The 15,979-nt window shown below is 40.6% G+C and overlaps 1 protein-coding gene across 1 annotated transcript; it reads right to left on the bottom strand.

Annotated features, from left to right (window-relative positions):
* Window positions 1-7,134: 7,134 nt before the first annotated feature.
* Window positions 7,135-14,407, bottom strand: fbp1a (fructose-1,6-bisphosphatase 1a). Its single transcript, XM_080738014.1, has 7 exons — window positions 14,182-14,407; window positions 12,708-12,870; window positions 10,949-11,041; window positions 9,883-10,026; window positions 9,360-9,497; window positions 8,503-8,622; window positions 7,135-7,519 (listed from the first exon to the last, which is right to left on the bottom strand). The coding sequence occupies exons 1-7, from the start codon at window positions 14,352-14,354 to the stop codon at window positions 7,337-7,339; spliced, it is 1,014 nt and encodes a 337-aa protein (XP_080594140.1). The 5' UTR covers window positions 14,355-14,407; the 3' UTR covers window positions 7,135-7,336.
* Between the last annotated feature and the right edge of the window lie 1,572 nt (window positions 14,408-15,979).

Raw genomic sequence — 15,979 nt, 5'->3', positions numbered from 1 at the left:
GTGAAGGCCTCCTAGTCTTCACAGTCCGAAAATTGCTGCTGGTATAATTCACAAACACCAAACTAGTGACAGTATTTAAGTGCAGGGTGTCTATTTTGTCTGAGACAGCATTTACTACAATAGAGATAGATGCATTGGAGATTGACCAAATCTGCACGTCCTGCATGCTGGCTAGTGGCTACAATGAGCACATTTTTCATTAGTCACAGAAACATAATTCAGGGCTGTTAGAAGCCCTATTAGAAGTAGAAATGATAATTGGGAGGTGGTGTTGTTTTACACCTACTTTGTCACTTGTTTTGTTCTTGATAAAATAGCCTGTCTCAATTTACATAAGACATCCTGGCCTAGATTAGACTGGTAAAATGTAACGAAATGGATCCTTGTGTTTGCTTTGGTTACAATTCTTTTACACTGTTTGAGTTACCAGGGGATTACCGTGCTGTGTGCACCCAAGAAAAATGGACATGGGGATATGCCAACGCGGGAATTCCAAGAACTTCATGAAACACATGTCAAGGGTCTCATGTTGTCCCCTTTCCCTTGATATATTCACCCATTGCTTCGTCTCTAAAGAAAGCAGAAAAGCTCCTGAGCCCAGAAGAAGATGAACAGGCCTCTCTGTGACCCCTGGGAAAACCTCCAAAGCCTAACCAGTACAATAGGGGACCACCACCAACCAGGTCTGAAGCTTGGCACACTCCACAGTCCAAACAGTAAAAATCATTGTAACAAAAAGTACCCTTATACAGAGTTAAATTAACTGGAGTATTTATATTTGAATCCTAAAAAAAATATTCTCATCTGTCCCGTCCTGTCCTCTGCTCACCTCTGCAGGCATTTTTATACAGCTATCATCTGGCCTGGCTCAGAGACTGTGATGGTAGAAAAATAGATAGTTGTGTGCCAGATCATTAAAGGGTGGGGGGGACGGGAGAGAGAGTGAGAGAGAGAGAGAGAGAGAGAGAGAGAGAGAGAGAGAGAGAGAGAGAGAGAGAGAGAGAGAGAGAGAGAGAGAGAGAGAGAGAGAGAGAGAATCCACATGTCATGCAGGCATCATGGCTTAAAAATGATTCCTTGCTGAAATGTTGTATGCATAAAAATAAGTCTCCCGCACCACTGCCTCTCTGACATGAACAACAGCGGTTTGGTTTACAGTGCCCTGCATGGCCCTGTAACATTTTGAAGTTGATGACAATCCCTTTCACCATAAAGAGCTTTTGTTATAGTCTCAAGCACTGTATTTCAAGGCAATGGGAGCCGGGGACAATGGGAATGGGTTGGTATCCTCAAATTATAGCCGTAGAGGAAGGGATATTAAAGACCTTTTTACAATGCTCAAGTAGGTAATAATGTGACGAGGCAAAGAGTAAAGTAACCAGCGGGGTCACATGCCACCTGCAGCGAACAAGGTTCCAAATAGAACATAGAACTATAATAATAAAAGAGTAGCCCCCCCCCCCCCCCCCCCCCCCCCAGATATTGTTTTCCTGCATTGTGCAGCTCAAAGTTCAAAACATGAGCATGCGAAATATCAATGACACCTGTTCATTGTTAAAAAAACAAAACAAAAACTAGATTGATCCAAACTTTAATGGTATGAAATGTTAGCCTAAAGATTAAGTAACGACCCCATTGGAGAGAGCGAAAAAACCTATTCATCTTCAAAATACCGCAACAAAGAATAGCCTAATATTGTTTCTTTAATAGGGTTTTGATGGTGAACGCACGGACGTATGTTATATGAGATGCATAAAGTGATTCCATGTGTAAAAAAAAAAATCAAACCTCGGTTCGAAGTGGAGCGGTGAATCTGAGCAGCTATACCGTGTGTGTGTGTGTGTGTGTGTGTGTGTGTGCGTGTGTGTGTGTGTGTGTGTGTGTGCGCGTGCGTGTGCTGCAGAACAGCGCCCCTCCTTTAACTTGTGTGTTGTGTGTGGCCACTCAAGGTATTGCCAGGCTACAGACACGGCCAGCCAGCCAGCCACATACATACATACCCACGGACATACCTGTCTATTGGGAGCGCTTTCACCGCTCCAAAAAGACGAGAAGCTTAACAGGATCTCCTTTTAGTTGACCTTGTACCAGTGATTTGTACTGTCATGAAACTGTACCCTTTCCTATGCAAACTTCAAATACATTCTTTAATCAATCAATACCAGCTTTTGTAAAACCTAAAACTTTTTCCAGTGGTCCAGGGACCACTAGTGGTCCTTGAAGGGATCAGGTGGTCACCAGCTAAATGATGGAGAGTTAGCCCTTGTTGTAAAAAACTAAAGTTGTCCTTTAAAATGGAACCAAATGGACCCATGTTTGTCCATTTTGTTCCAAAATCAAAGTATAATATAAGTAACACCTGCATTAGGACTGTTTAATTTACAAGAAGTCTACACAATTAGAGAATGCAGAAGAATTGTTATTTCATTTGGATCAACGATTGCCTGTCATCTCTCCTGGCACAAACATCATACATACAACACTACACAGCATGGAATTGTGGGCAATATCTTATCCAACGAAACGATGAAATATTCCCAAGTTGTGGTTCCTTGATGTGGAAAAGGGTTGAAAACCAGTAACCACTGACCTGAGAGATATAAACACATGAATATCCCTTCTATTTCTCCTCTGCGCTGCAGCAGCAGCAGCAGCATGCACAGTTCACAACTCAACTTACCCGATCGACGCCAAGTGCTCTGTCTGTCTTTTCCCCTGTCTGTCACCGGTGAGTGAGGTTGTTTGTTTTCTTTAGGTTTCGAACGCTCTTATCTTGTCTGTCAACTACGTTGGCAAGGCTTAATATAAAATAAGAAGATGATAATAAAAAGCTATTATTATTCTACTAAAAAAAACTGAATGGGACACTTAAAAAAACGCGCAGCCTTTCCAATCCAGAGATCCAGACCCCGTCTAACGCAAGCAAGCACCACCACCAGCCTCTCTCTCTCTCTCTCTCTCTCTCTCTCTCTCTCTTTCTTTGTAGTTGTCCGCTTCAGCAAGTTGTTAAACCGCGCGCATGCGCACCCGCCACCACCGCCACTGTTGCCTTTGGCAAAAGCAGCAGATCTGCAAGCTCACGGCGCATCGCGCCCGCGTCGCGTCGTGAGCTTGTAGATTGGGCTAACGTTTGGCGCGCGACACCGTCGTACGGCGCAGTGTAATCCCCCAGGCCCAGGCAGACAATCCTCCGTTCCACAGTGAAGGTCAGTGCGCACAGGTAGAAGTGGGCGGTGCCTACCTACCACCTTGGCACCTTTATTATATAATAGGCATAGATAGCAGCATAGGCCAGTGTTTCTCTTTCACATTTCAAGATCTCCCTTTAAAGGGATATTTCACTTTAAAAAAAAACTTTTGGTAATTTTATTGTCCAATCAGGCTTTTGGGAACACCCCAGACAGTTTTTAAATTGCTTGATTCAGTATTTAGATATTTGATATTTAAATTTTAAAAACAACAAGGGACCAAAGTGCTGCTACAACATAAAATGCAATGGAAGAAACATGTATAGGCCTACACAACAATATTTCGTGGAGGCAATGGGTCATTTGGTTTTTAAAAGCCAGGGAGAACAAATAGGCCTATGTCTATTAGGCCTATATATTGATATATTATGGCCAAGGAAGGATGCAGCAGTCCTAACAGTCATAGACAGGGTGTTCCATATAGGCTAGCGGCTCCCAAACTTGTCAGGTCAAGACCCAAAAGAGAGATTAGACCGTTTTCCCTGGACCCAAGATCTCAAGATGCTCACTGCACCACATTGCAAGCTGTTTTTTTTCACTAGGCCATTTCTTAATCATTATTATTATTATTATTTAATTCATGACATTTCATAGATGTTTGTTTGTTTAATATATATATATATATATATATATATATATATATATAGACCTATATATATATATATATATATATATATATATATATATATATATATATATATATATATATATATATATATATAAGAAATAATGAAAAAAGGCCTTGGCTTGTACCCATAAACAAAAACTTTGGATTGCTTGTCTACAACACAGTAGCATACATTATGCTCCAAAGGGTCTTGTTAAGAATAGTAAAAGAGTGACATCTTGTGGTCTGTTTTTTACATGATTACAAAAGAGAACCAAAAAAAAAAAAGGTTCAGAGTTGGACAGAAGCATGCTCACAGGTTTAAGTTGAATAGGCAGGCACTTAATATAACACCTTAACGGAGTAGTACTCTGTTAAGGTAATTATATTGAGATTGAAGCACCCTGAAGCCAAGTAGTAGGCTAAATATTAACATATTTTATGCCAAGATGCCTTTAATATCCACAATAAAAAAGAGAGATCGCCTCATCTAGTATAGGGGTTCCCAAACTGGGGGCCGGGACCACAAGGGTCCCTAAATGATTGTGTGGGGTTTACAGATGATTTGCTTATTGTGCAACATTGTTTTCTCACTCAACAATCCAACATATTGTCACTCAACAATCCAACATATTGTAACAATCCAACACATTGGCCAAATTGTCACCTAAAAAAGAGGCAAAAGCTCACAACGCCTTGCAATCCTATAATCTCTCAAGACAGATTCAGAGCTCCGCAGATGAATCTGTCGGAAACTTCCATTACAACGTGTAGAGGAGTTGTTATTAGGAATGAAAACAAAGGCACGCCACTGGAAGACGAGGGCTGAAGGAGAGTTAACGGCCTCTCGTCATCCGGTCTCTACACTGGGAATTGAGCAGTGTACCCAGAGGCAAATTATTTATTTTACATTTTATTTTTCCTAATGGGTTCTCCTAACCCTATTTATCTGTGGAACTGAGTAGGAACCTAAATATCAAACATATAATTTTCGGAATGTCTGTCTGAGTGAGTGTCTGTCTGTCTGTCTGAGTATCTGTCTGTCTGTCTGTCTGTCTGTCTGAGTGTCTGTCACAGCGTTTCTCCTCAGTGGCTGGAGCAATAGACCGTTTGTCAGCCTTCTGATTGGTCCCTGAGACTCCCTGACTGGCCAACCAGAAAAAAACATTCACTTTTTGCTATCGGGGGTGGAGTTTGTGCAGTGGAGAATGTTAAATGTGGCTTTCAAAACTGTCCGCAGTGCGCGACACGGCGATCGCCCGGTACGGCCGCGATCTCGGCCGTGATCTCGCTCATCATAATGAATAAGCTTCAACAAACTAGTTCACATGGACCATATCAATGGTCTAAGAGTCACGATTGGGTACATATATTTTAAATGGGCAGAATTACGAAAAGCCAGCCTATTATGTGAGGTTAGGATTATAGTTCTGTCCTCTTCCTACCCAGGATGCAATGGGCGGTCTATTCTCTTTCTGATCCAGAGGATTAAACTAATTAAAACATTTATTTTCGGGGGGAAAACTACTGTTTTGCTATGTAATTACTGTACCTTTTTCTTCCCTTTTTATTAATATCACGTAGATGTGTTTTTGTGGTACTTTATATAGCTGTAATGAGGCTATGAAGGGAAAAAAAATCCCATCCACTACCACTATAAAAGAATCTGCAAAGAGGATTCTGTCCCACTGGGATTAAACAAATTAAAACATATATTTTCGGGTAAACCCCCTGTTTTGCAATGTAACTACTGTACCTTTGTCTTCCCTTTTTATTAATATCACCTAGATGTTTTTCCTTTGGTACTTTATATAGCTGTAATGAGGCTATGAAGGGGAAAAAAATCCCATTCACTGCCACTATAAAAACAATCTGCCCAGGGTCAAATGTCCTATCATAGTAACAGGGCAGAATGGGGCGGGATTTGCAAAAGGGCTTATTGCTCTGAAATCGCATCACCATAAGCATATGAACACACCTGACATAACTGTGAAGCCCGTTTGTCACTTTCACAAATCACATGCTGTATATTAGCATTTTTATGGTGTATCTACTATCTATTCTGCATCTAGCATGAGGCATATCTATTCTGCATCTAGCATGGGGCAACATGTTTAGCTCTGTGTGTGTGTGTGTGTGTGCGCGCGTGTGTGTGCGTGTGTGTGTGTGTGTGTGTGTGTGTGTGTGTGTGTGTGTGTGTGTGTGTGTGTGTGTGTGGGTGGGCGGGGGGGGGGGGGGGGTGTTGGCTGGCCCTCTTTCAGATGTTGTCATGTAGATCGGTACACAGTATCTCTGTAGCCTTTAAACGAAACGGGTATTTCTTACATTGATGCTCCTACATATTATCATGCAAGCACCAGAAAGTTACTTTCCATCCCTCATATACTGTGTGCACAGTGCACACCCCATAACCCACACACTGCACATCATTTCGGAGCTCATATCTTTGAACGGGTAAGGACTAGTAGGTTTAATGCCTCAACTCCGACAATTCCAAGTGCGTGTCAGGGTGGGGGGTCCCCAGTTCAAATATGGTTCAAATGGACCCTTACGGGTATGTAACTCTTTAAAATGGAAAAATGGAACCAAATGGACCCATGTTTGTCCATTTTGTTCCAAACTGCCATTGTACACTCAAGTGTAGTTTGGGGTCCCAGAGATTAAAAACGGTATCAAATATGGGCCTGTTGCCTAATGCATATTAAACTGGGGGTCCTTGAAATGAAAAAGGTTGAGGTGTAGTAGAGTCATCATGGGTGCTGTTAGCACAACAGCAACTTAAGTGTGCCTCAAATATCATTACGGCTAGGCACTTCTATTGACCTTTACTGAAAGGTCAACTTCTGAGAATAGAGTAGCCCTGAACTATTTATGCACTCTGAAAATACATTCTCATAGTCACCTTTGCAACAAGTGAGCAATACATCTTTGAATTGTACTTTTTCTTCTTGTATTGTATGTCTCTTATGTTGCCGTATGTTACCTTTATGTCATACCGGTATGTGCTATATGGACTCCTGTCTGAAATGATAGTCCCAAAAATTACCAAATATCTACTTTTATTGACGCTTTTTCCATTCAGCAACAAAACTGAGTGAGCAAACAAGAACACCTTAACCACATGAACCCTATAATGTACAGACAGTACAGAATGTGAATATTAAAGACACTTGACACTGTAGTCTTTGGCACATTTGGTTTTATTTAGAGGAATCCCATTATCAGAATGAGGTGCATTTGTCTTTGGTCATCGCACTTCTTTGGTCTCCATTTTAGATTTTAAACGTTTATGTGTGTGTGTGAGTGTGTGTGTGTGCGCATGTCTTCATTGTTTTACACAGTGTAAATGTACTGCATGGTCCTCCTATCTTCCCTCTGTGTGTGGAATGTGTATGTGTAAACGTATGGCCCTCCTACAGCATATCTTCTCTCTGTGTTTGGTATGAGTTGTGTAAAGTGTAAAGATCAACATTACACCCTCTCACTTTCTGTTGATAAATGTGAGGTACTCCTTTACGTCTTCAGGAGAGCCCATCGCCACAGCAGACTTCTCGTGGATGGTTTTAGGCATGATATCCAGAATATCCATGGTGCCGGTGGTAGCTACGCCTCCTGCCTGCTCTATAATGAAAGCCATGGGGGCGCCTTCATACAGCAGCCGCAGCTATGGAGGCAGAAAGAAGAGAGTCAGTTTGTAGAAGTGAGGAATCTCTCTCTCTCTCTCTCTCTCTCTCTCTCTCTCTCTCTCTCTCTACTAAAAAAACTCTTCTTTTATGCAGTATTTTGCATGGAAAATAAGCAATATTAAAAGGCTATGTGCAGTAACTCAGTCTCTCTTCATACTTAGTTGACCGGGGACCCCCAGGGATCTGCTCCTCTATCGTCTACCCGATCTACAAGCTCACAATGCATTGCAACACCAGGTGTTGTGAGCTTGTAGATTTTGTATTTACACAGAATGTTCACTCCAGAATAGGGACACACATTTTCATGCGGTAAACACACACATGCACACACAAAACGTGTGTTACAAAACTTAGTAGTTCTGTATTCTTGTAATTTAAACACTGAAATAGTTTGGTCCCTCTTGCAAATAATTTAGTTAGGCAATAAGGGATGTGTGGGGTGACAACATAATATTGTGACACTGTCACTGGCCTGAAAGGTACAAGCACTCTCTGGATGGAAGATGGAATTACATCATTCCTATTTTGTAGCGGAGCTGAATGTGAAACTCAATGTGAATATACAAATAAAGTAGTAGGCTAGTAGTTGTTGTTTTTTATTGTGTATTACATTCCCTACATATCCACATGATGTTAACAATATTCAAAGGTGTATATATATCTGAGAATAAATGTGTATGCAAGTATACAACAAATGTGTTTCGACTCTAAAGAGTGTAAAATGTACCCCTATATCTATATATTTATCTATCGATCTACTGTATCTATTTACTGACTAATATATCACATTATTGTATTTCTTTCTTTTGTTTCATTTTTTTTTTTTTATTATGTATGTTTTTGGTTGTTTTTTAGAGACTGATATTGTGTATATCATATACAGAGAAATCCTTTTGTGAAATCTAAAAAGAAGACACAGAAAGAGGGTCAAATTCTACACTTATGTCTATGAACATCTCACCTTTCCTGTGGGGCTCTTCTTGCTTGCTGGGTATAAAAAGATGCCTCCATACATCAGTGTTCTGTGGACATCTGCCACCATAGAGCCAACATATCGGGCATTGTAGGGGGCACTCCCATCCTACACATTTTCAAAACAATATTAGATTTCCATACAAACACAATCCAGTCAATCCTAAAAGGGGATGAAAACACTGGGCTGATTTTGTATGTTGTTTTCCAGTTGGGGATCAAAATTACAGCAGAAGATGAAATATACCTTATAGTAAGTACATTGTGATGAACACAGCCGCAGAAATTACAATTTAATTAAAAATGTGTGTGTTAGATTTAGGTATGTCCATGCTTGCCCATTGGCACCCATGGCTCCCACTATTATTAAACGTACAACTAATAATATTTTAGGACTACAATATCAGCCAAGGGTTTTGTGCATTAATGCAGTGGTTCTAAACCTTTTCAGGCCGCGACCCCCAAAAGACTCATATTTTAACTGGGGACCCCCCACCCTGACGAGCAGTAAGAGTTGAGGCATTACATTTTGTATAACACTGTTATATTATGAAAATAGCAGATCTATATGCTCACAATGCCTCGCGTTGCGAGGCGTTGTGAGCATGTAGATCAGCTATTTGTACAATTTCTGCCTCTAATATTTGACAGTTTGGCCAATGTTTAATTTGTCATTTTAGAGGTGTTAATTTTTTTTTTCTTTTTTTCTTTTTGAGTGAGAAAACAATGTTAATCATCTGGGGACCCCCCAAAATAATTTGGGGACCACCCTGGGGGTACCGACCCACAGGTTGAGAACCACTGCATTAATGAATATCAATTGACTTTTTATGTGTTTTAAATTACCCTGGGGAACCTCTTCTTCTGCAGGTAGTCTAATACGGATTGGTCAAAGTACATTGAATAGCCCTCATTTATACTGAAGATGTTTCCTCTGGGCTTGATCCTGACATCTCGGTCCACCAGGATGAACTCCCCAATGGCCTGGCAAACAGAACATGATGCATGCTATTAGACCACTGTGTTTTAACAGTTTCACTTAGTTGGTTAATAACTCCTTGGTGTAAATTCATTTGCAAGTTTGATTTATTTTGCTCCATCTCTGTCATTTCTGTCTGGAATGAAGCCATCATTATTTCTGTTGTTTTTTCTGCCTCTATTGATTGTGCAGTAGGTAGACAGTGAACAGGAAGAGCTGGGGGATGAAACGCAGCAAAGGTTGGCCCTGGGATTGGGATTCGAACCTGTGACATGCTGCCAGGCATCATAGCCTATGTGGTATGCGCCTGGACCGCTATAGCCAATGTTCACCTATTTGCCAAAGAATAAGGACACCACCAGGTCGAAAGTAGTGAAGACAGAGACTCACCGGGTCCAGCATGAAGCAGTTCACCCCCTGTCCAGTAGAGAGTACCACCATAGTGGCACTGCCATACAGGGCGTAGCCTGCTGCCACGAGGTTCCTGCCAGGCTGCAGGGCATCACTCTCACACGGCTCTGTATTCTCATTGAGCTGCAGCAACACACAGTGAAAGAGGACACGTCCAGGTCATGTAATCGTATCCTCATTGTTTGAACATTAGATAGTGTGGTGTCTCAACACGTGGTTAAAAAACTAAAACAAAGACTGCTCTCATTTAGAGCTGTGGTATGGGCAATCCATGGTACAAGTTTGACATCTATACTGGATTTTGTAGCTATATTTATTATTACATTAAAGAAATATGGCATTGTAGCCGTATATGACCGCAAGCTGTGAGCTTGTCTTGACCTTGTGTTAACCTTGGTTTTCTTTGTCTGGTCTTCCTGTATCCAGGTATGACTGTGGATTGCATAAGAATGGTGGAGGCAAGACATGATAGCACATGATAACACAGTGTAGCAGTGAAAAGAATAGGATACATTGTGAGGTTTTATCAAAAATACACATGGAGGCAGGCAGAGTCAACAACAGAAGATTACACACACTGACTGAAAGTTGCTAAACTGTGTGTGGTAGCTGATCTCGAACCACAAGTCACAAATGTGCACGGTTCACACACAAAAGATACAAAAGCCTATACAAAATATAACAAGTGAAAACGGTTTAGCAACATCCTAAATCACGGCCCACTAATGCAATAGTGTGCTGTTACAATCAATCTGTTTGCCCCTTCTTTCAAAAGCAAGGTTATTATAGTTGACTAAAACAAATGAATAATGAAAACCAGAATTGAAAATACATTTTAGTTGACTGAAATAAAAAATAAAGCTAAACTGTATTCTGTGTTATTTAAACAAACTAAATAGAGAAAATGTAGAAACTGTAACTAAAGTCAAAATAAAAACAATAATTTTTTTTTCAAATATAGTAGATCTACAAGCTCACGTTGTGTTTTGACCTTGTATAAAGACATCTTATTACAAGAATCTCATGCCAAAGCATAATTCTGTACCTTTTTGTAGACGGCAAAGATGGTGCCGATGGAGACCAGGCAGTCAATATTGGACGAGCCATCCAACGGGTCAAAACACACAATGTATTTACCCTGCAAGAGAATCAACGTAACTGTCAGTCAACTGGTTTATGACATCTCACATGTGATTATTATTATTAACAGTTAAAACGCAGTAGGAATCAACAGTAATGCACTGTACAATCCTAGGTTTGATTGATTGATTGAAGACTTTAGAAGTTTGCTTAGGAAAAGGTACAGTTTCATGACAGTACAGTTCACTGGTACAAGGTCAACTAAAAGGATAAACTCCTAAAAAAAAAAGTCTTTGGACTTGTTTCAATCCGGGTCCTTTTTTAAAACTCATATTACATTGAATGACAGACAAATAGAACCCAGTACTATGCAGATTTTTTTTCTTTTTTCATAAAACACAAAGCGAAATGTTAATTACAATAGAAAGGTAAGGGGTAGGTAAGGTTAGGCTTAATTTTCTTTTACCAGTTTCGAGTAGCAGCCGCCTGTAAGTGGCTTTTCAGAATGGTTTTAAAGCTAGGTAGGGATTTACACTCCTTTAAGGCCTTCAGTAGGACCTAGGGTGTTCCACATTTTAGTGGCATTGCAGGAGAACAAATGTAACCCTTTGTTTGAGCCAAATCTGGGTTGGACATGATCTGTGGAGCTGCCTCTGGTGTTGTCATTGTGAACATCCTTGACATTTTGGGAGTACAGTATTTTGCCAGGTACATGGGTATCTTAGTGGTGTTATGTATCTTGTGCACCAGGTCCATTGCAAGATGCTGTACTCTACCGTGCTACCGTGAGCCACCCCAGGTGAGCCCGAGATGGAAGGTTAATCAGAAGCCTAATTAGTTTGCTTTGGGCTGTTTGGAGCCTTGTTCTTAGGACCTTTGAGGCGTCGCAATAAGTGGACTCCATAGTCAAAGTGAGGCTGAATGAGTGCTCTTGCTAAATCTTCAATGTATTTTTACTTTAGAAAAGGTTGTTTGATTTTTTTGATTACCTTAGTAGGCCTAGTAATCTTTTCACTGGAAAGATTAGCCTCTAGGATACAACCCAAGTAGTGGGTGTTTAAGTCCAACTCTCAAAGAGTGTACAAATGGAACTAAATGGACCTGTACTGTCTAGTAATATGCATTTGGTTAAATTTTTTTACCCTCCCAGAGTTATAGACCGATATAAGTCAATTTGGTTCCGTTTGTACACTGACTCTCTGTAGACTGATTTTACTGTGTGCTTCCTGATTATAGAAGTCTTTAAATATGATTATTCCGTTCCTCCACAATCCAAGTGACAACAGTCACTATTATATTGCAATTTCATCCAAGTCTACTTCACTCAATCAATTTAAATATAAGCTTAGAACCCACTTGATGTAATAAAGTTTCAGTCTCCACACCCACATACACTTGCACCCACACACACACCATTTTCTTTTCTTTATTTTATTAAATGTATTTACTTTTCATACTGCATATTCATTTATTGTATTATTTTGTGTCGTTATGTTATATGTTATTTTTATTTTATTTTATTTTTATGATTATTTTGTATTATTCTGTTAACTTAGGTGAGATTACTTTATAAACCCAACTGGGTTTTTTAAATCTCACCTGCACAACCCAAGTCAAATATTGTTTCAAATGTTTTGTTCTTTTAAAAATGTGCAAATAAACAAATAAATAAAAAATAAAAAAAAAAAAAAACAAATAAAAAAAAAAAGACACAAGTCACCTACCCTCTTATCTGGTTCTATGATGATGGCCCTCTCGTTCTCCTCAGAGATCAGCACACAGGAAGTGAAGGACGACTTGATCATGTTGATGAACAGGTCATTGGACAGAATGTCCAACTTTTTCACCTGGTCACCAGTCACGTTGGTATGGCCAGCAATGCCATAGCTGTTGAAGACATGAAAAAAGAGACGTTGACAGTTAACATTGTCATAGGACACAGTCATACCAGTTTCTTGTCTCAGTGCGACATGACAAAAAGTTCTTTACATGAGACTTAAAGCTTAAGGTTGCCCACAAGATATCAGTTCTGTCATTATAGCCTATAGTAGTTCAACAAGAGGTCAGTTATAAACTAAATGCATTGTAATACGTGTTCATGTAAGCTACAGGCCGGTTGCACCCTTCTACGGATGGATATCCTGCACACCTCATCTGCACACCGCCTCTAAGATAAAGTGATGACATGTGCAACCGAAAATAATTCAATTTTTGAGCATGTTTTATTTTACTTTCTTTCTTTCTTTCTTTTATCTTTCTTTCTTTCTTTCTTTCTCTCTTTCTTTCTTCTTTCTTTTAATTTACCTTGTGAAGGTTGGCTGAGCATGAGTGCTCTTTTTCAGCAACACCCATTCAAACGCACGCACGTACGCGCGCACACGTACGCACACACACGTACATACGCACGCACACAAAAACACCCATTCACACACGCACGCACGTACGCACACAAATACCTCAATATCAATATTGTGAATATTTTGTGGCAGTGACTATTGGTGCTTTCACAAAATATTTATACAATGACTCTTTTGCTAAATAAGCATCAGTAATCCCTATATAATAACTAAGTGGGTAATGGGAAGAATGATAAATTAGAGCAGCTACAACAGTCAGAAGTTCAGAGCATTACGCCATCACTGTAATGCAGTCTTTACAACCAGGAAGACAACTAATCTCTTATCAAGATATTACAATATCCAAAATCACATCACAAATCAATAGGCCCATCATAAAAATTAAAAGAATCACTTGCAATATCGATTCACACATTTACACATGGTGCACACATATAGGGCTAAACCAGGGGCGTCAATTGGGTATGGCAGGGGTATGCAGCTGCCATACCCTGGGTCCAGGGGGGGAAGATAAAAGTTAGTTCTAAATATGAATCCATGAATGTCTCTTTGTCTATCTGTGTGGGTTATTATGTTGGTAAATTACAGTAAAATAACTACAAATGCAAAGTTAAACAAAATGGTCACTTTAACAAGGTATTATAATTATATTATAGGTATATATAATTATATATTATATGTACTTCTTCTTAAAATAAATATATCATGCCTGTTGCTAAGGTATGGCGCGCCGCGCGCGTGCAAGACACCAGTCATGTTAGGGTTAGGCTTAGCTTTTTCTGAACTGACGCCACTGGGCAAAACATAAAAAATAAATAAAAATAAAAAACATTGTACTTACAGATGAGCAATCCCTGCTTTTCTCACTGCTGAGGAGATGGCTTTGATGGCTGTGCAAATAGAGTTCATCAGGGTGGTCAGCTCTCCAGTGCCCTGGGCCCTCCGGCCCTCCTCCAGAACGAACCGGGTCACCGTCACCACATTGGTGTCGATCACCTCTTGGTCTTTGGACATGGCTTCGGTGTAGATGATGCCGGGTTCGATGGAGCAAGACGACGGGCAGCAGGTTGAGCGGCAGCAGCAGCACCAGGTGAAGCAAGTGGAGCCGCACATTTAAATCAAATTCCAGACAACAAGGCGGGACTTTTTCGTGTTCCGTTTTGTTGTGGTTATGGGAGGAGCAAAGAGAGATAGACCAATCCCAAGAAAGAACTCACTGAAAAAAGGGATGTGGTCAAAGAGGTGGACGGGTCTGGACCAATCCCGTGTAGGAGCCCACTGGACAGCAGGTGTGGTCTACATGGACTATGTGATTGTGCAGTCAGTGCTGTGTGTGTGTGTGTGTGTGTGTGTGTGTGTGTGTGTGTGTGTGTGTGTGTGTGTGTGTGTGTGTGTGTGTGTGTGTGTGTGTGTGTGTGTGTGTGTGTGCGTGCGTGCGTGCGTGATGCAACTACCGGTGAACTCATAGTTGGCTACTGTTACCCAAGGGGCTCTATAGCTACCAAACTGTTTTCTAATAGTTATAGTGGAGTAAAATGTATAAGGGTTGAATTGTGTTGATTATTGGCAGACCATGGGCAGTTCTTCTCACGGTTTTGTAGAGACACATTGCTGAATATTCCATTTGTGGGTTGCAATGGTTACGGTGGAGTTTACACGTATGCATGCACACATGCTCCCTTGCCCTTCTACAAAGGACTGTAATATCCAAAAGGTTGGGAATCACTGATTTCATGCATCTGTATTTCCCCAGATCTCTGAGCGAGAAGATGCAAAGAGATGTTCCCATATTTTTGGAGCTATCCTGGTTGCAAGGGTTGCCCTGATTCCACTTTGGAAGTGGAACCATCAAACTTGGCCAGGTGAGTTTGGAGTAATACAATTCTACTCATTTCTCATTTAAGGATTTCATAAGACTAAATGGTGTGTTATTCAAAAGACTAAGACTAAATCGTTAAATAAAATACAATTCTACTAATACACAGTTTTTCATTTAATAGGATAAAAGAAAATGTGTTGATTTGGTTGATTGCGAACGTCAGGTCGCAGTTACTATCAAAACCTCCCCCGGCTGTCTGTCTGTCAGTCTGTCACACGCCACACATCACACGTCACACTTTTGCTCTACTCATATCTCCGCCACCGTTGCCCCGATCCATGCCAAACTTTGCACACACACTCCTTGGCTGCCAAACCCCTCATTTTTCACATGGCCCTCTTCTAGCGCCACCATGAGGCCGATTCTTGCTAAACACATTTTTGGACACTGCTCCTACAGATTTGGCCCTAAAATCATGCAAAGCGGTACACAGTATCTCTACAGTCATGTCATCAAACGCATCTGTCCCATCTAGCGCCACCATCTTGCTTTCTTTGTGTATACGACCTGACGGTTGCTTATCTCCCGATTTAGGGAGTCTTACTGGTTAAGACTAAAATACAAACTTTTGATATCTGTCAAAATGAACACTGCACAAACTCACTCACATGATGCAGGCGGCCTGCCCCCTTCCCATGTGGATTAGGAGGCCGAAGAAAATGCCTGACCCTGAATGGTAAGACTTTTCCTTTTCGCTCTTCACCTTCTTCAATGATTGTACAAGATCAAACAACATGGTGTGGCGCATGCGACAGATCGT

This window comes from Nannobrachium achirus (genome assembly GCF_963921795.1).
Source record: "Nannobrachium achirus genome assembly, chromosome: 12".
Lineage (NCBI taxonomy): Eukaryota > Metazoa > Chordata > Actinopteri > Myctophiformes > Myctophidae > Nannobrachium > Nannobrachium achirus.
Note: the sequence above shows the minus strand (reverse complement) of the source record. Positions and strands in the feature narration are given on the sequence as shown.